This window comes from Malaclemys terrapin, chromosome 13 (genome assembly GCF_027887155.1).
Source record: "Malaclemys terrapin pileata isolate rMalTer1 chromosome 13, rMalTer1.hap1, whole genome shotgun sequence".
NCBI lineage: Eukaryota > Metazoa > Chordata > Testudines > Emydidae > Malaclemys > Malaclemys terrapin.
Window position 1 is genome coordinate 196386 of NC_071517.1, and position 27106 is coordinate 223491.

The 27106-nt window shown below is 44.4% G+C and overlaps 1 protein-coding gene across 2 annotated transcripts in view; it reads left to right on the forward strand.

Moving 5' to 3' along the window:
• The window catches only part of CCDC57 (coiled-coil domain containing 57), a 121694-nt gene that overhangs the window by 71439 nt on the left and 23149 nt on the right, over positions 1–27106 (forward strand). The window contains exons 14-18 of one of the 2 annotated variants that reach the window (XM_054047536.1): positions 3914–4142; positions 5907–6043; positions 9511–9645; positions 10056–10281; positions 11503–12661. In XM_054047536.1, coding sequence (XP_053903511.1) covers positions 3914–4142; positions 5907–6043; positions 9511–9645; positions 10056–10281; positions 11503–11735 — 960 coding nt within the window. In that variant the 3' untranslated portion in view covers positions 11736–12661. Of the gene's footprint in view, positions 1–3913; positions 4143–5906; positions 6044–9510; positions 9646–10055; positions 10282–11502; positions 12662–27106 lie in introns of those variants that run through there. The other variant, XM_054047535.1, reaches the window with a different exon arrangement.

Sequence of the window (27106 nt, forward strand, 5' to 3'; positions counted from 1 at the left end):
CACTAGGACACAGGGTCTCCCCCTCCTAGGCAGGTCTCTTCACAGGTAAACAATTACAGCAAGCATTTATACCTTTGTTACAGACAATAATAAGCAACAGCTGCATTTTGTTTATACATTGGTCATTCTGATATCTTGTTTTTCTCACTTATGTAGACTCTTAGTCTACATTCCATATTGTCTGCACATTATCTAACATTATCTACACAAAAAAGCAACAGAGGGTCCTGTGGCACCTTTAAGACTAACAGAAGTATTGGGAGCATAAGCTTTCGTGGGTAAGAACCTCACTTCTTCAGATGCAAGTAATGGAAATCTCCAGAGGCAGGTATAAATCAGTCTGGAGATAACGAGGTTAGTTCAATCAGGGAGGGTGAGGTGCTCTGCTAGCAGTTGAGGTGTGAACACCAAGGGAGGAGAAACTGCTTCTGTAGTTGGATAGCCATTCACAGTCTTTGTTTAATCCTGATCTGATGGTGTCAAATTTGCAAATGAACTGGAGCTCAGCAGTTTCTCTTTGGAGTCTGGTCCTGAAGTTTTTTTGCTGTAAGATGGCTACCTTAACATCTGCTATTGTGTGGCCAGGGAGGTTGAAGTGTTCTCCTACAGGTTTTTGTATATTGCCATTCCTGATATCTGACTTGTGTCCATTTATCCCCTTGCGTAGTGACAGTCCAGTTTGGCCAATGTACATCCCGCAAGGATTCGTTCTTGGCCCTGCGCTATTTCACATTCTTATCAATGACCTGAGCCAGCTCCACTACAGCTATTTCCTTCCCCCTGGGAGGATGAGATGATCTGGAGCGAAACGTGGACATTATTCTGTAGCCTGGAGGCTGCAGCTCCGCAGCGGGGCAGGCAGAGCCCGGGGCGGCTCCAGCTGGCCCCACTCAGAAGGTTTGGCAGACTTCAGGATAGGCGAGGCTGAGCAGGATATTTCCTACAGTTACTCCTCCAAGCAGTTAAGAACTGCTGTGGCACCCAGCACCATAACTGAGAATAGAGAGACTCTCTCTCCTGTGCTCTCAATGCTTTTCGTGCTGGTGCCTGGGCAGCATGAGGAGAAGGAAGCAGCCTGACTTGTTCAAATACAGTGGTATGGAGAAGAGGACTGGAAGGATGTGGAGAGTACAGGCTGAAGGGACAGCGGTAGCGGAGTAGGATAGGGACAGTTTATGCAGGGATAGGACCAAAAGGGAAAGTGGACAGAATGCAACATGGCAGATTGGAACTGAGTAGAGGCAAAAGGGTCTGTACCTTCCACTGTACCTTGCAGTTACTATATCTGGCAAATTGTGTATCTCCTCCCCTGCTAATGGCTGGTCCACACACAGAATAATTGTTTATTATAGCTGTAAATTACTGTGTTAACTCCAGTCCTACTGATGTCCCATGTAGAGCTCAGTATGCTTCCATATGAATAAATTTCTATTTATTTTGTCAGTTTTGTTTTTTTAAAAACTGAGCAAATTACAAACAACCTTAATTTGCCTCCCTTGTGTATATGGATTATGAAGCAGTCTTTAGTTATATGATCACATACTATTTTTCCTCATGACCCCTGTCTTCTCCAGTGCACAGGATCGAATGTAGTCAGAGAATCAATCAGATGTGGCAAAAGTACACTTTGAATGGCAGGGCAGAGAGATGGAAGTGGGAACAGAGTGGGTGCTCTGCATGGGGAATGAGGGGAGTGACTGACACTCAGAGGAACTGGTTCCAGGTTGGGAAGGGGGATCCTTGCAGTTCATGTTTCTCTCATTAGCGACAGAATGTAGCTGCTCCCAGCCCCAGCCTACCACCCCAGTTCCTATCTGCTCCCTTGGCCTGATCATGGGCACCATGGTGCCCCTCTGGGTCCTACTCTTGTCTTCATCTCCCCATGCATGCATACAGTTTACAGAGCAAATCACATAAGCCAAACTTTTCACAGGTGGCAGCTGTTTATTCCTTATTTGCTGAGTGCATATCTTGAGACACCTGGGTCCTGATTTGCAGAAATGCTGAATATTCACATCAGTAAATTAAGTAAATGGGAGCTGTGCTTTAAACATATACAGCATTATTAAAAGGCTAAGTACTCTGAATAATCTGGTTCTAGGCGCATCAACTTTGGCACTCAACATTAGTGGACATTTGACAATTTTAGTTTTAATCTCTCTGTGACTTAACTCTCCATCTGTAAAAACGGGGCTAATAGTACCACCTTACCAAATAGGGGTGTTGTAAAAATTAATGTTTGTGAAGAATTTAAGTACTCCAGGGATGAGTGTCATTAAAAAGCCTATGTTGAAATTAATAATTCTGTATTCAGTGCAGGGTTCAAATGATGTGCAGTATATAAAGCTTGAGGCCTCACATTGAATGGTGAGGATAAAAGAAATAGTGAATAGCTACCCATTTAGTTAGCCTGATCTATCCAGCCCACTGAATGAGACAGATCCAGTTTTGTAAAAGATTCCAAGGCCTGAAGGAACCATTCTGATCATCTAATCTGGCCTCTGTCATAATGCAACCCATAGAACTTCAACAAAATAATGCCTTTTGAATTGCATAGCTTTAAAAAAATTCAATCTTGATTTAAAAATTCCCACTGATGGAGAAGCCACCACAACTCTTGGTGAATTGTTCCAGTGGTTAATTACTCTGTTAAAATGTATGCATTATGTCCAGTCTGAACAGGTCTAGCTTCAACTTCCAGCTACTGGATTTTGTTACATCTTTGTCTGCTCATTATCAAATATTTAGTCCTCATGTGCAGGTACTTTATAGACTGATTAAATCACCCCTTAACCTTCTCTTTGATAAGCTATAATAGTTTGAGCTCCTTGAGTCTATTGTTATAAGGCATGTTTTCTAATCTTTTAATCATTCTCATGGCTCTTCTCTGAGCCCTCCAATTTATCAACGTTCTTCTTGAATTGTGGATATCAGAACCGGACACAGTACTGTAACAGCAATCGCACCAGTGCCAAATACAGAGGTAAAACAACCTCTATACTCCTACTCGAGATTCTCCTGTTTATGCATCCAACGATCACATTAGTCCTTTTGGCCACAGTGTTCCATTGGGAGTTCATGTTCAGCTGGTTCTCCACCACGACTCCCAAATCTTTTTCGGAGCCACTGCTTCCCAGGATAGAGTCACCCATTTTGTAAGTATGACCCACATTCTTTGTTCCTTTGCTTGTGCCCAGATTGCCAACTGATCTAGGTCTGTATCAGTGGCCTGTCTTCTTCATTATTTATCACTACCCCAATTTTTTTGTCATCTTCAGGGGGAAAAAAATAAAGTGAACTTGTAATTAAAGATTCTCATAATGCATATGCACAGGTGAGCCAAATTAAGGTTGCACAGGTCAACTTAATTCTGTAATTTTCTAACTTGTGAGTGCTTGACTTTGCAACATTAATTTTTAACAGCATTTTTTGGTATGTGATATATTACATCCAAGAATATGACTTTTTTTGTACTGGGGTGTTGCACAAAGAGCTTGCATTTAATTTACTGCCTACTGTGAATTCTCATTCTCAAGATCTTTCTCAGGCTTACTGCTCTCCATTTTATAATTGTGCTTTTTCTTTCCTCCTCCTAGATGTCTGGTATTACATTTACTAGTAATGAATTCCATGTTAGTGTATGAAGACCACTGTTCTAATCTTTTCAGATGGTGATTTAGGCCCTGGCTGAATTTATACCGTAGACTACATTGCTAATGGAAATACTAAAAATGGGCTCCAGTATCGGCTCTAGTTGAAAGTGTTACCATTCAACTATTTTGTTTTGTTGTTGTTGTTTTTGGCTTTTTTTGTGGGGGGCGGGAGGGAACAACCAACTTCTAAGTAAAATAGTTTGTATCCTACTCTTATCCTTAAATTAAAGGAACTTTTATGCTGTCTCTTTCCCTTTCAGGGTTCAGTGATTAAAGGGCTTCAAGACGAGATTGTAGATCTCAGACAACAATTATCAGGGGTGGAGTCAGGCGATGGCCCCCACCATTGTATAAATTGCTCTGCACAGCAGATGCAGAGTAAACTGAAGGAAGCAGTGAGAAAGATCTCTATTCTGAGCCAAGAAAAGCAACAACTAATTGAAATGGGAAACAGATTTCGAGCAGAACTTGGTGTAGTATCAAAGGAAGGTAAATTCATTCTATATAAGGCTTTTGTTCCTGATGGGAGAGTAAATCACACTGATTTGAGATGTAGAGAGCTAGATGGGCTTGTCTACACTTACCAGGGGATCAATGAGTGGCAATTGATGCATCGCTGGTCAATTTAGCGGGTCTAGTGAAGACCCACTAAATTGACGCAGATCGCTCTCCCATTGACTCCGCTGGATCGAGAAGAGTAGGAGGAGTCAATAGGAGAGTGTCTCCCGTCGACATTGCGTGGTGTGGATCCCATGGTAAGTAGATCTAAACTATGTCGATTTGAGTTACGCTATTCATGTAGCCCAAATTGCATAGCTTAGATCGAATTTCCCCTGTAGTGTAGACAAGGCCTAATGTGAAAGTAAAGTGCGGGGAGCAGGCTGATCCCTGAGACAGTGCATTTCTGTTCCTAATGTGAGAATTAGGTGCCAGTGCAGGGGTGGGCAAACTTTTTGGCCCAAGGGCCACATCTGGGAATAGAAATTGTATGGCGGGCCATGAATGCTCAGAAAATTGGGGTTGGGGTGAGGGGCTCTAGTTGGGGGTGCAGGCTCCAGGGTGGGGCCAGAAATTAGGAGTTCAGGGTGAGGGAGGGGGCTCTGGTCTGGGTTGGGGGAGTGGGGTGCAGTGGGGGAAGTGAGGACTCTGGCTGGGGGGAAGGCTCTGGGGTGGGGCTGGGGATGAGGAATTTGGGGTACAGGAGGGTGCTCCAGGCTGGGATCGAGGGGTTTGGAGTGTGGGAGGGGGATCAGAGCTGGGGCAGGGGGTTGGGGCATGGGGGGAGGCTCAAGGGTGCAGGCTCCGAGCAGCGCTTACCTCAAGCAGCTCCCGGAAGCACTGTCATGTCCCTTCTCCGGCTCCTATGTGGAGGCACAGCCAGGCAGCTCTGCACGCTGCCCTGTCTGCAGGCACCGTTCCTGCAGCTCCCATTGGAGCACTGGAGGGGACCATTAGAGCGCATAGGAGCCAGAGGGGGGCCATGCTGTGGCTTCCGGGAGCTGCGTGGAGCAGCCCCCGACCCTACTCCCTGTCTGGAGTGCCAGAGCGGGGCGATGCCGCGGCTTCCAGGAGCCGTGTGGTGTGGCCCTTGACCCTGCGTTCCAGCTGGAGCACCGGAGCTGGGCAAGCCCCAGACCCCACTCCCCAGCGGGAGCTCGCAGGCTGGCTTAAAACGGCTTACAGCAGATCTGGCCCACAGGCCATAGTTTGCCCACTCCTGTGCTAGTGGTTGAGAGCAAGTTTGTCCCTAATGCAGAAGATGCTGGGCTAAAACATGACACAGAGTTTGCCAGTCAGTAACTCTTGGATATGAAGATATTCAGTAAAGAACAACCTAGTGCTAAAGTGTCAGTGTGGACTTTGCATAAGAGTGAAAATTTGGTTCTGTATTTATAAAGAGGTTATTCGTCTCATGTTTGATCCTCATGGAAGAGGAGAAGAAAGCAGAATAACCTTATTGAATAAACTTAAGATGAATTTTGAGGTCATGTGAGAAAATTTCATTGTAGAATTAAAATCTCTACAATGAAAATCTCTCACTAGTAAAAGGGTTGAAAAAAATCACTAGTAGGAAAAGACATTTCTAGGCTAATTCTGACACAGCTTTGTATCCCTATGCAATGAGAGGCTGCCATGTTCTGTAACTCATTTATGACTGCTGTAAGCACCTAAATGAAGAGGAAATATTTTTTTTAGTTAAGAGTGACAATATAGAAAATTCCCTCTTCATAATTTATTTTCTCTCCTTTTTAGGACTTCAGCATTACATTAGCTCTAAACAGTGCCCTGTTCATACGGTTTATGGTGCTCTGTATCCTAAAGAGCTTGCCAATGAAGCACAACATCGATTCTCAGCTTTAGAGCATCTACAGTACCAGCTTACAACACAGGTAATGATATATCCTCCATAAAACTAGGCTTTTGATCAGATTATTGAGACATTGTGCTAAACCCGTATTTTCAGTTGCTTATAACTGTCCCCAGAATCTTCTTGGATTGAAATATCTCATGCTAGATCTGAGCCCAGAAGCCTTTTTGGACCATTTGTGCTAACTCCATTTGGCTGACTTTGAGTTAACTAAACCTAGAGTGGAGGGGAAATGTTTTTCACCTAAGAAACTTTTCAGATTCATTTCTATGTTACTATATTAAAATTTCAGTCCTAAATGAGGAGTATGTCTGTCTTGAAGAAATTTAGATTTAAAATAATAGTTGTGGTCCATTTGAAAACATGTGACATATGTTTAAATTTACTTGGAATTCACAGATTTTTTAAAATGCACTCATCCAAATAATTATAATAGCATGTACATTCAAACATGCAAACTGGGAGCATGAGGGGAGGAAGTTGGAGAACGGAGCGCTAAAGTCAGATTTTATTCGTTTAAAATGAAGTTATGGTCAGAAAAACTAGGGTTACCATCCGTCCAGGTTTCCCCGGACATGTCCGGCTTTTTCAGCCTTAAATGGCCGTCCGGGGGGGATTTCTAATGAAGTAGAAATGTCTGGGATTTCCCCCTTCCCCTCCTGCGGAGTGCGGCGCAGCTGATTGGATGCCTGGCCTGATTGAAAGCCGCTCGCAGCCACTAGGGCCTCTAGCAGCCAGAGTCCCTCCCCTTCCCCCCGCTCCCTCCTCCCCCACAGAGCAGCGTGGAAGTGTTTGAGTCCACGTGGAGCCTGCATTTCTCCCTCTGCCGGGTGAGTGGGGGGAGCAGGGCAGGCGGCGGCGGGGGTGTGTGTAGAGGCTGCAGGGCGAGTGGGGAACAGGGGGCACAGAGGCTGCAGGGGCGGGGGGGTGGAGAGGCTGCAGGGCGAGTGGGGAGCAGGGGGCACAGAGGCTGCAGGGGTGGGGGGGTGCAGAGGCTGCAGGGCGAGTGGGGAGCAGGGGGCACAGAGGCTGCAGGGGCGGGGGGGTGCAGAGGCTGCAGGGTGAAGAGGAGCAGGGCAGGCAAGGGCATAGAGGCTGCAGGGCGAGTGGGGATCAGGGAAGCACTTAGCAACCCCCAGCCAAGATCAGAGCGGGAGGGAGGAGGGGGAATGCGGGGTGCTCAGAGGAGGGGGCAGAGTTGGGGCAGGGACTTTGGGGAAGGGGTTGGAATGGGGGCGGAGAAGAGGTGGGGTTGGGGCGGGGAAGGGGCGGAGTTGGGGCAGTGCCGGGGGTGGGACCGGGGCCCCGTGGAGTGTCCTCTTTTTTAAATGTTTGAATATGGTAACCCTAGAAAAACAGAATGTGAGTGAAATCCTGGCTCTATAGAGGTCAGTCGGGGGTTTGCCATTGACTTTGGTGGAGCTGGCATTTCACTCTGTGTACTTTAATTAATCAGTAGATACGTTCTTTGTATGCATTGAGTCAGAGCTGCTGTCTTTTCACTACTCTCAACCCTGTAGCACCAGCACAGTTTTGCAAGAGGGAGCTAGAGCTCTTCTGACTTACACATCTTCAATAGAACTACTAACCAAATGCCAGTGACACAAAGTTCACTCTCAATCCATCCACCAACAGCCATATGCTCAGGGCCAGTGCAAGAAAGTTTCGCACCCTAGGCAAAACTTCCACCTGTGCCTCTTCCCCCCCCGACCCCAGCCCTGCGGCAGCTCCCAGCCCTGAGGCACCCCTCCCCTCCCCCCCCCCCCGCGGCAGCTCGGCCCCCCCCGGGGAGCCGTGCGGCAGCTCCCCACCCCAGCTCACCTCTGCTCCACCTCCTCCCCGAGCATGCCGCCCCCGCTCTAATTCTCTTCCCCTCCCAGGCTTGCGGCGCCAAACACCTGATTGGCGCTGCAAGCCTGGGAGGCAGGAGAAGTGGACCGGCGACCGCGCGCTTGGGGATGGGGTGTAGGAACGATGTAAAAAAAATTGGGGGCACCGCTTTTTGGCGCCCCCAAATCTTGGCGCCCTAGGCAACCGCCTAATTTGCCTAAATGATAGCACCTGCCCTGCATATGCTATTCCAGTAACAATCAAAGGTAATTGTCATCATAGCTTCAAAACCATGGTTGACAGAGCTGTTGCAAACCTATGCCGTTAGTGACCTGCACTCCAGCTGCTTAAAGTGCTAGGGGGAAACTCAGGTGAGGGACAAGTGCCAGATCTGTCGGGACTTCAGACCCTGCACTAAAAAGGACAGAGACATTAGGCTGAAGGTTGTCCTCATGGAAGCCGCCCTCAGATAACTCTCGGAGCTGAGCCGCTCCGATTTGGCACTGAATACTTTGGCATTGGTGCAAAGTGCTCCCTGGCACTGAGCTCTTCTTGCAGAGGTGCTGGAACTAGGGGTGCTGGGGGTGCTGCTGTACCCCGTGGCTTGAAGTGGTTTCCATTATATACAGGGTTTACAGTTTGGTTCAATGGCTCTCAGCACACACACACCCAACTATAAAAATTGTTCCAGCACCCCTGGAGGTTGTGGAGAGAGTTTGGGAGGAATTATTAGGAGTGGAGTTTTGGCCATTGTCAAGGGTGAGCATTGTCAAGGGGTGAGCACATCCCCTTGGAGCCCTACTAGTGCATTGCACTCAGCATCCCCTTGGGTTCTTTCAATCAAAAACCTGTATCTCCTTTCTGGGATCTGATTTATTAATTTCTTCTACATAGGATGACTTGCTTGTTAGTTGCCCCTGCACTGGGTCCCTAGAAAAGTCCTGGTCAGCTGTTCATGCTAATTCAGAAAGTTATTACCTCTCTACTTAAATAGGAGTGCTCAGCTCTCCTCCTTGGGGCTGGGTTATAATTTAGCCAGCTGAAAACTCGTAGCCATCTGCTTCCTCAGCTGGCCCCTTTTTCCTCAATTAATCTTCAGGCTAAGAGGATCCAGCAGGCAGCCCTCTCTTCCTGATGTCTGTCCTGTTATGAGGGAATAGCTAGCTTATATGCTAGTCCCCATCTCAAATCCAGCTCATTCCCAATTGACTGGGTGAGATGGGAACCTGGCCACACCCTCTCTGCAAGGCTCCTGGCTCCAGGCCCCTAAAGATACAGTGATGAGATTTCGTCCCAAGCATCATTCATTCCTGGGACTGCTTCCTCTCTGTCTATATTCCCCTTAGGTCCTTATACTGAACATTTCAAACCTTTAAAGGTCCATGTCATGTAGCGGGATGGGCTGACCACTACGTGCTACTGCGTGTGCAGGGAAAATTACCCCGTCATCGCAATATTGATCTTGTGGGTACATAATGTAGTTTAATTTCCTACTTGACACATAAAATAGAGATATTATTTAGTGCTTACAGTAATCACAAGAAACTGACCTGTAAATACAGTCTTTCCAGAGGCTCAGGAAATACATTGCAGGTTATCTGTAGATGCTTGTGTTAAATGAAATGTGCAATAATTTGGGCTGGCTTCTTTTCATAACAGGAGCTCCAGTATGCACAGCGACAACGTTTCTCAAGATTGACTTCTATGATTACGTTTCCTAGCTCAATAGAGAGCTTAAGTGCTGGAAATGTTCCAAGTAGCGGTGGTGAGGGAGCGGAACTACCTGAGATTCAGGTACATTCCAGGAATTTTTGACTAGTTTGATCTACTTTTAAACATGTGATTTAGTTCTATGTAACTAATACTCATTTTCTAGAAGACACTGAAAATTCATTACTTTAGTTGTTTATTGATTAAGTGCAAAATAGTATTTATAATACAGCTTTATTTTATAAAACATATTTTAAACAAGTTGTATTCCAACCACACTGTCCATGTTCTAACCTCATCCTCTTTCCCCTTATGCCCTGTCTAAATTAGAAATAATAACACAGCTTGTCTCCCAGCTGCTGAAACCATCTAGCTATCTCATTGAGAAGCTCCCAGCCCTACCCTCTCCCCTCCCTCTTTTGATTAACCCAATTTCCAAGTGTCCTCCATCTGAAGAGTAGATATCCTCTTAAGGGGATGTTTGATTCTCACAGGTTCAACTGGAATCTTCTGTTAGAAATTGCAGTCCAGGGCAACAAAAGGAATGTACATCCTCAGAAACAGACCAATCACAGCAACTCAGTAGGGAGAGCACTAGCCAATCCCAACAGGCCTGGATGTCATCATCTGGAGTACACAGCTCCCTCCAGGATATTTGGCAAATTCTAGATATGGGATCAAGCCCTTCTATTCTCAGCCCTCAAAGCAACATAGATCAAGGTAAGCATGACTAGGAAAGAATTCACAGTAGGTCAGTCTTCTGGAGGAGTGAAGATACAATAGTAGATTCTCTCTATTTACACTAATTTTAGTATATGAGAGTGGTCCTAAAGTTACAGTCACTTAATTATCCATAAACCCAACTGTCATAGATGTTCCAGGAATTACTTAGGGTACATCTACACTACAGCGGGGAGTCGATTTAAGATACGCAAATTCAGCTACGTGAATAGCGTAGCTGAATTCGACGTATTGCAGCCGACTTACCCCGTTGTGAGGACGGCGGCAAAATCGACTTCTGCCGCTTTTTGTCGGCGGCGCTTACTACCACCTCTGCTGGTGGAGTTAGAGCGCCGATTCGGGGATCGATTGTCGCGTCCCGACGGGATGCGATAAATCGATCCCCGAGATGTTGATTTCTACCCGCCGATTCAGGCGGGTAGTATAGACCAGACCTAAGATAACTGAATATTGAACAGTTAAGAGGAACACTAACACTTCTCCCCAGTATTATCATCCTTATTAAGAATACTCTTCCCCTCTTAATAAAACAATTAACTAGAGGAATATAATACCACTCGCCTTTATAGCAGAACTTTATTAGGAGAAGATATTAAAATGAGTCCTCAATAACTGAACAATTCATATACTGTCATGTTGCTGTTGGAGCAGCATTGTAACTTGGTCAGTCCTTACAAAGCTATTATTTTGTGGCAGGTATATGCTCCCATAATATTATTTATTATTTATTTGTATTATGGTAACAGATAGAGACCCCAGCTGAGATCAGGGACCCATTGTGCAAGTTATCATACAAACATATAGTAAGGAACAGTCCCTACCTGAAAAATGTTACATTTTAACTAGAAAAGACAAAACAGACAAAGGGTGGAAGGAGAAATAGAGGGACAGAGAGCTAATGCAAAATGGCCAAGGTTACACAATGGAATAACACCCGTGTCTCCTGACTTCCAGCCCAGTCCCCTGTCCACTGGACCGCACTGCCTCTCCATAACCCTACTATGCTAACAATTTATTGGCACAGATTTAAAGATATCTCTGTAATTCTGAGGCACTGTGGATTAATGTTGCATAGTGTTTAAGGCCAGAAAGGTCCATTAGATCATCTTGCCTGAACTCCTGTACATCATAGACCATTACATTTCATCTAGATACCCCTATATAAAAGTCAGAGATTTTGGTTAAACCAAAACATTTCAGCCCTCAGGAGACTTAACTATGTGTCACATGCTGAGTACAGGAGAAAACAAGGTGGCACCAATACCCAAGGTCCCTGCTGTGGCACAGAATTGATTGAGATGATCCCAGCAGGTGAACCATGCCCTTTGCTTCAGAAGAAGGTGAAAAATCCTCAAGATCCCAGTCATTCTGACCTGAAGGAAAATTCCTTCCTGATCCCAAATCTGGTAATCAGTATGATTTTGAGCATATGAGCAAGACAAGATGTGTGAGATAATATCTTTTATTGGACCAACTTCTGTTGGTGAGACAGACGAGCTTTCGAGCTTGCACACAGCTCTTCTTCAGGTTTGAAGAAACTAACTCCCAGCCATGCATCTAGAAAGAAGATCCTCTATAACTTCTCAGGCCACTGGTCCACTGCTTGGTGTCCCATCTCCAGCTGTAACCAATCTCTGATGCTTCAGAGGAAGGCAAAACTGAAAACTGAATACATTTAAGCCAATTGTACATCAGCTTAAAAAATTCCTTCCTGATCCCTGCAGGCAACTGGCTGAAGCCCTGAAGTATAAGATTTGATTATAGAACTGAAAGTGTTATGAGCCTGTTGAGAGTGAGGCAGGCAAACCTGTTCTCCCCATGGCCTTGAAGGAAGGGGAAGACTAGGGGAGACTCAGTAACAGATTCCAAAATCAGAAAGGACTATTATGACCATCCATCCTGCCCCCATGCACACAGGCCATAGAATTTCTCTTAGAAGCTTGATTAAAGTGTATCTTTTAAAAAGATATCTAATTTCTTCATAAAGACTCTAAGCGATGGTGAATCCACCACCTCTCCCAGTAAGCTGTTCCAATGTTTAATCACACTCACTGCTAGGAAATTGTGTCTTATTTCAATGTTGAATTTATCTAAATTCAACTTCCAGCGATTGGATCCTGTTATGCCTTTGTCAGCAATGTTGGAAAGCCCCCCACCCCATCAGATGTCTTTTATAGCTGTAAGTGCCTATGTGCAGCAACTGAGTCGCCTTTCAGCTGTATCTTGGATAAGCTGAGCTCCCTAAACCTCACATTTTAAGCAGGGCCGGTGCAACCATTTAGGCAAACTAGGCTGCTGCCTAGGGCGCCTAGTGGTTGGGGGTGCCTAAAAGCCCGCTCAAGCGAGGAGGTGGAATGGAGGTGAGCTGGGGTGGGGGGAGAGGGGGGAGGAGAGAGGCGGTGTGGGGAGGGCCACCCACAGTAACGGGGGGGTGGGGAGACGCACAGGGGAACTGCTCCCCGCCCCAGATCACCTCCACTCTACCTCCTCCGCTGAGCACTCAGCCCCTGCTCTAAGTCTCCTCCAATTGGCGCCACAAGCCTGCGAGGAGAGGAGAATTAGAGCGGCGCCGGCGTGCTCAGCGGAGGAGGTGGAGATGAGGCGAGCTGGGGCGGGCTCCCCAGGCGGGGTTAGCTTCCACGGGGAGGGGACTCCGCAGGCGGGGTTAGCTGCTGTGGAGGCAGGCTCCCCGGATGGGGTTAGCTTCCGCAGGGGGAGTGGGGGGGTCTCCCTGGGCGGGGTTAGCTGCCGCGGAGAGGGTGTAGCTGCTGCCGGGGGGGGAGGGCTCCCCGGGTGGGGGGGGGTGGCGGGGTCCCCAGGTGGGGGGCTGGGTTAGCTGCCGCGGGGGGACGGGGTTAGCTGGGAGGGGGGGGGAGTGCGAAACTTCCTTGCACCGGCCCTGATTTTAAGGCTTGTTTTTCAGCCCCTCGATCATTTTTATGGCCTTTTGTTGAACTCTCTGTAGTATTTCCACATCCTCCTTGAAGAGTGGCTATCAGAACTGGACATAGTATTCTAGTAGTGATCTTACCAATGCTATGTACAGAGGCAAGTTCACTTACCTACTTCTACTTGATGTTCCCCTTTTTATTACATTCAAGGAGCACATTAGCCCTTTTTGTCACAGCATTGTATTGAGGTCTCATGTTAAGTTGATTATCTATCATGACTCCTAAGTGCTTTACCAAAACTGAATCTTGCATCCTGTAGGTATAACCTCCGATCTTGGTTCCCAGATGTATTACCTTGCATTTGGCTGTATTAAAACACATTTTGTTGCATTGTAACCATTTAACCAGGCAATTCAGATCACTGTGTAACAGTAACCTGTCCTCCTCGTTATTTACTACCCCAGCAATCTTTGTCTCATCTGCAAATTTTATCAGCAAATGTTTTATAAAATCATTATTTTATATATCGTTATTATTGTATAAGTTCATCTAGATTATTCATAAAAATATTAGTGTGATAGTATATCTCACCATTACCAACTACATGTTGAGATCTGTCAGTGAACCAGTTTTTAAACCATCTAATGTTTTTTTAACCCTGTTAATTGCGTATTGTGACATTCCCCAGGGTACAGTCTGGACTGTTGAACAGATGCATCCCCTCAATTTTCCAGCGTGGGGTGCCTTTCTCACTGCTTCGTTGTGAGAGTAACCACTCCTGGTTTGCTCACAAACAGCCTCCAGCATGTAAATCACTCCCAGCTATACTGTATGAGTGCTATAGCTAGCCACCCATGAATTACACTGCAGGGCAATACCAGGAAACTCTCAGTCCCAGACTTTTCCCCAGAAATGTGGATCTTGTACTACCCAGTACCATCCTGGACAATACAAGCTCATTGAAGGTATATCATTTCATTAATAGAAAATATGCACAAATCCTGTTACCCCAAATGCAGTTTCCCAAACACTTCAATCCAAACACTCACTGGTTTAGATCAAGCAAGTTTATTAACTACAGAAAGATAGATTTTTAAGTGATTACAAGTAGGGCTGTTGATTGATCGCAGTTAACTCACATGATTAACTAAAAAAAATTAATCGCGATTAAAAAAATTAATCACACTGTTAAACAATAGAATACCAATTGAAATGTATTACATATTTGTGGATGTTGTTCTACTTTTTCAAATATATTGATTTCTATTATGACACAGAATACAAAGTGCACAGTGCTCACTTTATATTATTATTTTTATTACAAATATTTGCACTGTAAAAATGATAAACAAAAGTAGTATTTTTCAATTCACCTCATACAAGTATTGTAGTGCAATCTCTTTTTCGTGAAAGTGTAATTTACAAATGTCATTTTTTGTTACATAACTACACTCAAAAACAAAACAGTGTAAAACTTTAGAGCCTATAAGTCCACTCAGTCCTACTTCTTGTTCAGCCAATCGCTAAGACAAACAAATTTGTTTACATTTATAGGAGATACCGCTGCCTGCTACTTATTTACAATGTCACCTGAAAGTGAGAACAGGCATTCGCATGGCACTTTTGTAGCCGCTGTTGCAAGGTATTTACGTGCTGGATATGCTAAACATTCGTATGCCCCTTTATGCTTCAGCCACCATTCTAGAGGACATGCTTCCATGCTGATGATGCTCGTTAAAAAAATAATGCGTTAATTGAATTTGTGACTGAACTCCTTGGAGAATAGTGTATATCCTGTTCTGTTTTACCTGCAGTCTACCATATATTTCATGTTATAGCAGTCTTCGATGATGACCCAGCACATGTTCGTTTTAAGAACACTTTCACAGCAGATTTGACAAAATGCAAAGAAGATACCAATGTGAGATTTCTAAAAATAGCTATAGCACTCAACCCAAGTTTTAAGAATCTGAAGTGCTGTCCAAAATCTGAAAGGGACGAGGTGTGGAGCATGCTTTCAGAAGTCTTAAAAGAGCAATGCTCAGATGCGGAAACTACAGAACCCAAACCACCAAAAAAGAAAATCAATCTTTTGCTGGTGGCATCTGACTCAGATGATGAAAATGAACATACATCGGTCTGCTTTGCTTTGGATTGTTATTGAGCAGAACCCATCATCAGCATGGATGCATGACTTCTGGAAAGGTGGTTTAAAGCATGAAGGGACATATGAATCTTTAGCACATCTCGCACGTTAATATCTTGCAACTCCGGCTACAACAGTGCCATGCGAACACCTGTTCTCCCTTTCAGGTGACACTGTAAACAAGAAGCAGGAAGCATTATCTCCTGCAAATTGTAACCAAACTTGTTTGTTTGAGCGATTGGCTGACGTAGGACTGAGTGGACTTGTAGGCTCTAAAGTTTTACATTTTTATTTTTGAATGCAGTTATTTTTTGTACATAATTCTACATTTGTAAGTTCAACTTTCATGATAAAGAGATAGCACTACAGTACTTGTATGAGATGAATTGAAAAATGCTATTTCTTTTATTTTTTACAGAGCAAATATTTGTAATAAAAATAAATATAAAGTGAGCATTGTACACTTTGTGTTGTAATTGAAATCAATATATTTGAAAATGTAGAAGACATCCAAAAATATTTAAATAAATGGTATTCTGTTATTGTTTAACACCATGATTAATTGCGATTGATTTTTTTTAGTCGTTTAACAGCCCTAATTACAAGTAATGAGGTATAAAAGTCAGAATTGGTTAAAAAGAAATAAAATGTAAAACGCAACTAACACCTAATTTAACAAGCTAAGTGAATTCAAAGCAAAAGGTTTATCTCACGACATGCTTTAGCAGTATTACTGGTTGGATCTTTCAGCCAGGATCCCTCCTCAGTCCAATGATGCTTCCTTTGTCCTTCAGGTGGTGTTGATGCCGTGAGTAGAGATGAAAGGAGAGATCATTTGGGGCGTCTGTTCCCCCATTTTTATATCTTTTCCTCCTCTTTGCGAAACATCTCCAGGTGGGGTAAAGGAGACAGAAAGTCTGTGGGATGGGAACTTCCAGCTGTTTCTTTGCCAAGATGTAAATTTCTTGCTCACACTCTTTCCTGCCAAAGAATAGCTGCTTAACCAAGTGATAGTCCATTTGATTTTGTTGACACCTAGCTGAGGTGTCAGTTTGCGTTTTGTCTTTGAGGAACAAGTTTGTGCCTGCTTTTCTGAACTTGGAATATGTCTCAGTAATTTTATACAGTAGAATCTTATAACTTTACATACAATGGAGGGTCCTGTGGCACCTTTGAGACTAACAGAAGTACTGGGAGCATAAGCTTTCGTGGGTAAGAACCTCACTTCTTCAGATGCAAGAACCTCACATCTTGCATCTGAAGAAGTGAGGTTCTTACCCACGAAAGCTTATGCTCCCAGTACTTTTGTTAGTCTCAAAGGTGCCACAGGACCCTCTGTTGCTTTTTACAGATTCAGACTAACACGGCTACCCCTCTGATACTTTACATACAATGTTGTTGTCACATATTTTACCAGCACAGTATGAGTTTTTCAGTGATACCTCACAAGGCATACTTTGTACAAAATCCATTATAGCTTTGTAAAAAGAGTGAACATAGGGATACAGACTGTCACACATATAATGAAAGTTTGTAAATCAAAATGTCATGTGGTACTAGGTAAAATACCTTGGAGAAATCCATATGTATTCTATCAACACAGTTCCTTTTATCAATGCTATCCAAAAAAGACAACAGCTTTATTTGACAAGATCTATCTTCTGAGAAACCATGCAGAGTGGCATTCTTTTTTTTTTTTTTTTTTTTTTGTCTCTAATCCTTTGTTGCTAGTCACAAATTAACTGTTCCATTATTTTACCCAGAATCTCTGTCTGGCTGATCGGTCTATGGAACCCTGGATCATCCCTTGACCCTTTTTAAATATTGGAACTATGTTGGCAATCCGCCAGTCCTTTGGAATTTTCCCAATTTTTCAAGATTTTTTTTAAATATTTACGTCAGTGGTTCAGAGAGCTCCTCAGCTAGTTCCTTTATGATCGTTGGATGTAAGTTATCTGGGAGTACTGATTTGAAAATGTTAATTTTAGCAGATGCCGCGTCACATCCTCCTTTGTTACAGATGGCAAACTTTCTGTTCCATCTACATCATCATATGGGTTGGATACATCTTCCTGCTTCATTCCAAATTCTGAACAGAAATATCCATTCAACATTTCTGCTTTTTCTACATCACTGTTTACAATTTTACCATCTGCATCTAGCTATGGTTATATACCTGACATCGGGTTTTTCTTGTTACTGATTACATTTAAAAAACGTTTTCTTATTATCTTTAACTCCTTTGGCCACTGATATTTCATTGATTCCTTTTGGCTTCCCTTTTTTATGTCACCTAATTTTTTTTTACTTTTATAACTTTATATTCATTGCCATTTAGTTCCTTGTTTACCATCCTTTATATATAATTGTTTTATGTTTTATTACCACTTTTGCATCTTCTTTTAACCAGGTTGGCGTCTAGCCGAGAATTACCTTTTTGTCTATCTGTGGGATCATGGATATCCAATAGGACAGTGGTTCTCAAACTTTAGCAACCCGAGGATCCCCATTTTGATTTAAATTTTTTTTGCGGACCCCCAAACCTCCCACTAAGCCCCAGGCCCCACCCCCACCCCACCTCTTCCTGCCCCCGCTTCACCCCTGCCCCTCCCCCAAGCTCACCCCATCCCCGCTCCTCTCCCTCCCTCCCAGCGCCCCCTGCACACCACTGAACAGCTGTTCCCCGGCATGCAGGACTCAGGAGGCTCTGGGAAGGAGGGGGAGGAGTTGATCAGCAGGGCCCTTGGATCCCTGGAGTACCCTCATGGATCCCCAAGGTCCAGAGACCCCAGTTTGAGAAACACTGCAATAGGATATCCTTGAACAAGTCCCAGTTTTCGTTAAAGCTTTTCATTTCAGATTTGTTTTCCCAGACAGTTATACCACTGATTACATTAATCTTTGGGAAATTAACCCTTTTAAAGTTCTAAATATACATATTATTGATTGGTGCCATATTCTGTTTGGACAAGGTAAATGTAACGAGATTGTGATCTTTGGTACAGTGGTAACACTAATGTTTAGGTCAGTGATTAACTCTTATTTGAGTTAATGAGGTCCAACTATTGAAGGTACCCCATGTTGGGTGCAGGACTTCCTGTGTTAAGAAATTATCATCTATTATTTTGAGAAACTTTAGGGGAGTTTTGTAACTGGCTGCATGAGGTGTCCAGCAAATGCCCCTGTCATGGGGCAGCTGCCTCACTCCAAGGTAAAAGGGATTAAGAGCAGCTGAGGGAGGCTGGTGAGGTAGTTGGTCCCAGGTGTGGCTGGCTTAATCAGGCCACAGCTGGCCTGGATAAAAGGGCTGTGGGGCCAGGAGACAGAAGAGTCTCTCTCTAGCATTGGAGAGAGATGGATCTATCTGCCTGAAGGAGCAAAGGGTACCTTGGACAGAGCAGTGCTGGGGAAGGGCAAGAGGAGCTCCAGCCTGGCAACTCCCCAGGCTGAGGCCTTGCTAAAGGCCTACGTAGGTACTGGGGCTGGGAGGTGCAGCCTGGGAATAGGCAGAGACAGCTGGTCTGACCCCCTTGCCAATGATGAGTCCTGTTTCTAAAAGGTCAGCTACCATAGCTGATACTATTAGGGTCCCTGGGCTGGAGCCCGGAGTAGAGGGTGGGCCCAGGCTCCCCCCTTACCCCCTCCTCCCCCCCCAAATTAATCACTGAGACTGGGAGACAACAGAGACTGTGCAAGGGAGAGTAGTTCTAGAGTAGTTCTCCTCCCTTGCTGGCTTATGATGAAAATGGCTCAGTAGGCTGTGACCCTTGCCTCTAGAGAGAGAAGGGCTATGTGGAGGGTCACAGTGAGCCTCTGAGGCTAGCAAAATCCGCCAGGAAACGCGGGACCCACGGAGACAAGGACAGAGCTTTGTCACAACAGGATAAACAAAAACTGTGTTTGGTCATGTATATGTCATGAAAATTTTGCTGATAATATCATGTTGTTTCATGCTGCTGAGTCTGGTGCAACACAGCTGGCAACCTTACAAGGACACCAATTTCCTAACCTCTAGCAACTTCCAACCAGAGTTGCAACACTTGCTGCAAGATTTTCAGGTGTCCAGAGCCCACTGAAATAGAAGAGAGCAGTTTCAGAGGGGTAGCCAAGTTAGTCTATATCAGCAAAAACAACGAGGAGTCCTTGTGGCTCCTTAGAGACTAACAAAATTATTTGGGCATAAGCTTTCGTGGGCTATAACCCACTTCATCAGATGCATGGAGTGGAAAATACAGTAGGCAGGTGTAAATACACAGCAAGAGAGACACCACTATTTCTGATAGAATTTCAGAGGTGGAAGAGAATGAAGCATCATTAGGTGAAGATATCCAGTTGTGATTACAGCCTGAATCTGATAATCTGAGAATAGTTAACTGAGGAGCTTCTTATTGATCCCACTCAGGCTCCAAAATGAATAAGGACTGCAGAACATTGTGTTGTTTTTAAATTGTTTGCTGCCTCCTTCTGAAGAAGGAGGAAAATTTCTCCCTTTTGAAACTGCTTTAAGGGCCATCATGTGCACTGAGAGTCTTGAATAACTTGGGGTCCAGTTCACGAAAGCATTTACATGGAAAAACTGAAACTTGAACAAGAAATTTGTGCTTTGGATCTGTTACTATGCTTAAATCTTTCAAGATGACAAAAGGGAGGCAAATTACTCAAGAAAGAGCTTTTTCCATCCATATTATCAAGAGACTAGCTAATTCATTTCTATGCCTGCTTGAACCAATTTACAGAAATTTGTTAAAATAGTTATTTATCTCAAATACCTCGTTACAATGTGAGTTGAACAGCAGAAGCTACTAGCTATCTATATTCCCAGAATCAACAATGATTTTGCTGTCATAATTAACAGGGAAATAAACAAAAGGCAGCTATGATAGCTTCTGCTCTTTTAGTAACACAAGAAAACAGTTCAGTGTTTGCCAAATGGAAGTGAACAAAACTAGTAGAGAAATCATTTTCAAACTTTAAATGAGTTACAAACTAAATTTAGGAAAAATTAACAAGCTATTTAGAAAAGTATACTATTGGTATTCTTTAATGAAATGATAAAAATTTCCCAGGCAATCATTGTTATGCTTTCATTTGTTCCCTTCTCCAAACAATCTCCTTAGTTCCGCTAGATTGTCCAGTAATTTCGCAGGTTTCAGGAAAAGAGGTTGTAAAGCAATAGCTCTCTCATTTACATCTATTTGACCTTCACCGTAGAACAGTATATACAACATTTTCAGGGTGTTTACATTTTGTAATATGATGATCAAAAGTGGAGTTAGCAGATGGTATCATTGCAGGTTCCTGATTCACAGATAGTTATTTCAATATGTTTCATACCTAATGATAACCCTTTGATTTAATTTCTCCATCAAATGTTCCATAGTTCTGGTGAGAGCTAGTGTAAAGACTGACTTGTGTCTGGCAAGAGGACCTGCAATTTCCACGCTGGAAACTCACTAACAACGAGGATTCTGAGCCAGCTTGTCTATTTAAGCATGTCTGTTTAAGTAAGTCCAACACTGTAAATCAGCCCCAGCAATAACATTTTTGTATTTATCACTTCCAGTGAATCAAGGCTTAGTTAAAGAAAGAATAAGAACATAAGAACGCCATAGTGGGTCAGACCAGTGGTCCATCTAGCCCAGGATCCTGTCTTGGACAGTGGCCAATACCAGAGCTTCAGGGGCAGTGTAGAAAACAGGGTAGTTTTCAAAAGATCTTATCCCTTTCTTCCCCTCCGAACTTCTGGCAGTCAGAAGTTTAGGGGGTTGCCCTGAGCGTGGGGTTAGATTCTCTGACCATTTTGGCCAATAGCTATTGATGGATTTATCCTCCATGAACTTATCTTGTTGTTTTTTCTTAACCCAGTTATACTTTTGGCCATAACATCCCATGGCAATGAGTTCAACAAGTTACTTTTTCAGACAATGCACAATTATTTCCTTAGGTTTATATTAAACCTGCTGCCTATTAATTACATCAGGTGACCTCTATTTTTTTTACTGGGGGGAGAAGTAAATAACACTTCTTTATTCACCTTCTCCAGATCCAGACTAACACAGCTACCCCTCTGATAGTCTTCTCCACACCATTCATGATTTTATAGACCTCTATCACATTGTCCCCTTAATTGTCTCTTTTTCCAAGCTGAACAGCCCTGCTCTTTGTAGTCTCTCCTTGTACAGAAGCCATTCCATACCTGTGATCATCTTTGTTACACTTCTCTGAACCTTTACAGTTCCACTATATCCTGTTTGAGATGGAACCAGAACTGGTCACAGTATTCATGGTGTAGATGTTCCATGGATTTATATAAGAACATAAGAATGACCATACTGGGTCAGACCAAAGGTCCATCTAGCCCAGTATCCTGTTTTCTGACAGTGGCCAATGCCAGATGCTCCAGCAAGAATGAACAGAACCAGTAATCATCAAGTGATCCATCCCCTGTCACTCATTCCAGCTTCTGGCAAACAGAGGCTAGGGACACCATTCGTGCCCAAAGTCATCATAGTGACGTTATGATATTTTCTGTCTAATTTTCTACAGCGTTCCTAACATTCCTTTAGCCTTTTTGACTGCGGAAGCTCTGAAGCGGTTCAGGACATATAGACAGGCCACATTATAGTTCTGATTCCTCAAACAGTTACAGCACAGCTTGTTGAGGTTTTAAATGGTTGGCACTTCAAGCTAAAGCCATTTGCCCACTAAAACGTGTCATGCCTTGGAAGTATAGGAATGTGTTTTTCTGAAATTTGACTTAGAAGCAGCATTAAATTACTGAAGTTTGACTTTGTAATAGGCTCTGCTCATCCCACAATAATATTCTAAACTTTCTGCAAACTGCCAACCAAACTGGGCACTCTGAGGAATCTGTTATTTACAAGAGATAATAAGGAGACTTGCAAATTGTATTTTAAGAATTTGAAAAAGAGAGACCAAACTAAAATTGCATTAATTACACAAAGAAATGGAAAGACTAGTTTTAGAATGAGCACAGGCATTGTTCATTTGTCTTTTATTGTATTACTAAAGGGAGCGTGTCCTGGCATTCAGCTCGACACATACAACCTAGGCTCTAAGTGTGGTAAACTGACTTTTTTATAACACTTAAACACTTCAGAAGTCTTGTACTAACCTGGAAATGTGCAGACACTTGTGTACTGCTTCCCTGTCTCTGGCCCATCCCATGGAACAAAACAGTGGTCCCTGTCCCAAAGACCTTATAATCTAAGTATAAGACAAGAAAGAACAGACGGGGGAGTACAAGTAAATAGTGAGACAGTATTGGTCAGCATGATGGACCGTGGTCTCTGCACATCAACGGGGTAACCGTTGTCAAGTTTTTGTAAGCATCACCACAGAGGAGAGTTTTGAGGAGGGGTTTGAAGGTGGATAATGAGGAGGGGTTTGAAGGTGGATAATGAAGTATGATAATGAAACATGCAGATGTTTACAGGGAGCACCTCCCAAGCGAGTAGGGCAGCGTGGGAGAAGACCAAAGGTGCTTGTTTGAAAATTTGAGTGGGTAGTGAAGGCTGCCGTCATAGTCCAGTCAGAAGTGAGCATTGACAGCTTGATTGCAAATGAGAGATAAGTAGGGTGGGGATTAACTGTGAAGGGCCTTCAAAGAAATTGGGTGGACTCACTCATGCCAGGTATCTTGCCTAGACCTGACCCAATCTTTGACATGGCTGTGGGAAACCTTCACTTATTCTTGACATAGCACCCCTTCAGCCTGACTGAAAATCCAAAAACAGCCTATCAAAGGACAGCTTTATAAAGGCTGAGAAGATTATAACTTTTTGTATATGGCAGCTTGTAAGCAAAAGGTAACAAAATAAAAAAAGCTCAAAATGTTACTATCTCTGGACTTGGGACTGACTCTGAGAGCAAAGCAAAAGGAAATTCTTCCTGTAAAGCAATAATGAAGAGGACAGTTAATCCCCACCCTACATATCTCTCATTTGCATCCACTGCAGTTTTACATCACTTGTGCATGTGCACACTATGCTAATTGTATTGGTGGTGTGCTTCCTCACCAGGAGCACTTGTATTGATGCAGAGTGCAGTGCACCAGAGGTATCTATCTCACTGTGCAACTCGCCACCTTCCAGTGCAGGGTGTTTTATGAAGTTTTTGCAATGCCTCTTGAGTAGGGCCCTACCAAATTCACAGTTCACTTTGGTCAATTTCATGGCCACAGGGTCTTAAAATTGGTCAGTTTCACAATTTCAGATGTTTGCATCTGAAATTTCACGGTGTTGTAACCGTGGGGGTCCTGGTCCAAAAAGTGATTTTGGGGGAGTCCCAAAGCTATTATAGGGGTGTTGCAGGATTGCCATACTCACTTCTGTTTCCTGCAGCTGTAGGAGGCTCCCAGAGGTGGAGGTAGGTCCTCTCTCTCCACTGCTGCTGGGAGCGCCCCACATGAGGGCTCCTAGCCACTAGTCAGGGCCAGTGGTGGGTTAACATATGAGGCCCATAGGGCCCATGCCCAGATGCCCTGGACAGGAGCCACGGGGTGGAAGCCCTAAGCCCCAGCAGGCGTTGCAGGGGCTGAGCTCGGATGCCTTGAGCCCCGACTGGAGCTGAGGGGGAGAGGGGAGGTGGAAGTCTGGTGCTCAGGCAGGACCTGGGGGGCAGGGCAAAAGCCCCAGGGAGTGGCAGCCCCAAGCCCAGGTCCCTGAGCTTGGGCAGCAGCAGCAACCCCCAGCCCAGGCACCCTGAGCCTGGGTAGGAGCCGTGGGGGACAGCAGTCCCCAGCCTGGATGCCTCGAGCCTGGGCAGGAGCCCCAGGAGATGGTAGCCCGGAGCCCAGCTCTAAGGCTGCTGCAGCACAGAAGTGAGGGTGTAGTTTTGGAGTTGGGTCTGATCTCCCTCCAATAACAGCCAAGCAGGGGAAGGACAAGTCCTGCCCTCCCCAGCCCGGCTGATTTCAGGGAGATCAGATTTCACGGGGCAGGGCCAATTTCACAGTCCATGACATGTTTTTCACAGCCGTGAAATTGTAGGGTCCTACTCATGAGGCCAAAACAAGTCATACGGGATGACTGGGTACATGAGGTCAACTAGACAAATTAGAGGATTGGGCCAAAAGAAACCTGATGAGGTTCAACAAGGACAAGTGCAGAGTCCTGCACTTAGGATGGAAGAATCCCATGCACTGTTACAGACTAGGGACCGAATGGCTAGGAAGCAGTTCTGCAGAAAAGGACCTACGGGTTACAGTGGACGAGAAGCTGGATATGAGTCAACAGTGTGCCCTTGTTGCTGTCAAAGTTAGACTCAAGACACATAGTTTGTCAGACCACTCTGTTTTATTAGCACAGCGCTCTGCTAATACATTCAGATAATGTGAGCCCCCATGCAAGATTCAAACAGTCTTATTTATACAGATAAAAGCATGTGAACTAAACAAAGGGACAGAGAGAGCAAATTGAAGAATTTGCCTAGGGCACAATATGCATATCCTACTTCCTTATTAGCTCTTATTATCTAAGGCTAACGCTTCACCAATCGCCCTTAAGAGGAGCAATTGATTAACAGTTTCCTGACATCTGGATTGCAGCATTTCATACAGCATTCTTTAATTCATTCTATTTCTTTAATATAATTCATTTCACTTTCACATTGCCAAGAAGGCTAACAGCATTCTGGGCTGTATAAGTAGGGGCATTGCCAGCAGATCGAGGGACATGATCGTTCCCCTCTATTTGACATTGGTGAGGCCTCATCTGGAGTATTGTGTCCAGTTTTGGGTCCCGCACTACAAGAAGGATGTGGAAAAATTGGAAAGAGTCCAGTGGAGGGCAACAAAAATGATTAGGGGGCTGGAGCACATGACTTGTGAGGAGAGGCTGAGGGAACTGGGATTGTTTAGTCTGCAGAAGAGAAGAATGAGAGGAGATTTGATAGCTGCTTTCAACTCACTCAGACTGTGGGGACCTAAAAGGGGGTTCCAAAGAGGATGGATCTAGACTGTTCTCAGTGATACCTGATGACAGAACAAGGAATAATGGTCTCAAGTTGCAGTTGGGGAGGTTGAGGTTGGATTTTAGGAAAAACTTTTTCACTAGGAGGGTGGTGAAACACTGGAATGGGTTACCTAGGGAGGTGGTGGAATCTCCTTCCTTAGAAGTTTTTAAGGTCAGGCTTGACAAAGCCCTGGCTGGGTTGATTTAGTTGGGAATTGGTCCTGCTTTGAGCAGGGGGTTGGCCTAGATGACCTCCTGAGGTCCCTTCCAACCCTGATATTCTGTGATTCTAAACTTCCCATAATGTAGTGTTCTCCATCCTATAATTTCATCTGCAGCCCATAATATTTCACCCCTTTTTTTTTTTTTCAAAATCCCTGCAAACCTGTGTGTCCCTTTTCACTGTCCACCATCTCTGACAGAAGCATGGAGCATGTAAAGCTGTGCACTACTGTCATGAGTATTGCAAGCACAGGGCACCTGATCCTATGGTATTTGCAGAGCTGCAAAAGGAGCTGTGGGGAATACGACAATTCCTTGGAGGCTAGCTTGCGGTGGGACATAGAAACAATTCAAGGTTGTTGGCAGTGTTCACAGAGCAGCCGCAGATGGTGGAGCGCTGCTTCTGGGTCTGAGAAATAAGCACTGACTGGTGGGATCACATCATCAAACAGGTTTGAGATGACAAGCAGCAGCTGCAGAACGTTTGGATGTGCAAGGCTACATTGCTGGATCTGTGCGCTGAACTTGCCTCAGCCCTCCAGCGCAGGGAGACCAAAATGAGAGCTGCACTGACAGTTGAGAAGCAAGTGGTGATTGCCCTGTGGAAACTTACAATGTCAGATTGCTACTGATCAGTCCAGAATCAATTTGGAGTCAGGAAATCCACCACAGGGGCGATTGTCATGCACATGTGCAGGGCTATTAATCACCTCCTGTTATGCAGGACTGTGACTCTGGGCAATGTGCAGGGCGTAGTGGATGGTTTTGCAGCAGTGGGGTTCCCAATCTGCAGTGGGGTGACAGATGGCATGACTACAGTGCTTAAATTCAGCTGGAGCTGTCCAGAGAGATCTCTGGTAAATATTTTCCCTTGACTCCAGCCTGATGGCATTGGTTCTGAACGGGGGTTCTGCAGCTCCAAACCAATTTCAGGGGTTCCGTGGGGCCCCACAGCTGAAGCCTGAGCCTCGGCATGCCCTGCAGGGCATAAGCCCCAAGCCCCAGCACACCCCACAGGGCTGAAGCCTGGAGCCCTGAATGGGGAGTCGCATGGGGGGCTTTGGGAAATACTCTGAGAATTTAAGCCCTGCACACACATCCCCATTTTATCACCATACCACCTTGCCACAGAGCACATCAGCTGAAAGGGCTACTTTTCTATGGTAATGCAAACACTGTTAGATCACCGGGGACACTTTACAGACATGTATGTGGGCTGGTTAGGGAAGGAGCATTATGCATTCATCTTTAAGAACACAGGACTGATCCCCCACACTGGTTATCAAGAAGCAAAAAAAAGATATGACACAGCCCCCTTTATTGCATTCAAGTCTCTGGCTCCCAATCAGCACCTAGGTCCAGTACAGTGAGAAGTTATTTTAAACTCTGCTAACATATACAAAATATTCTTCTGACGTCATCAGGTCATTATAGGTTTGGATTTTAACCAAAATACCACACTGCCAGCCAATCCTTTAGTGTCTAAAGCTAAAGGTTTATTATAAAGAGAGAACAAGAAGAGAGATGTTAAATGGTAAAACAGTGACATACATACAAAGACTTCGAAGTCC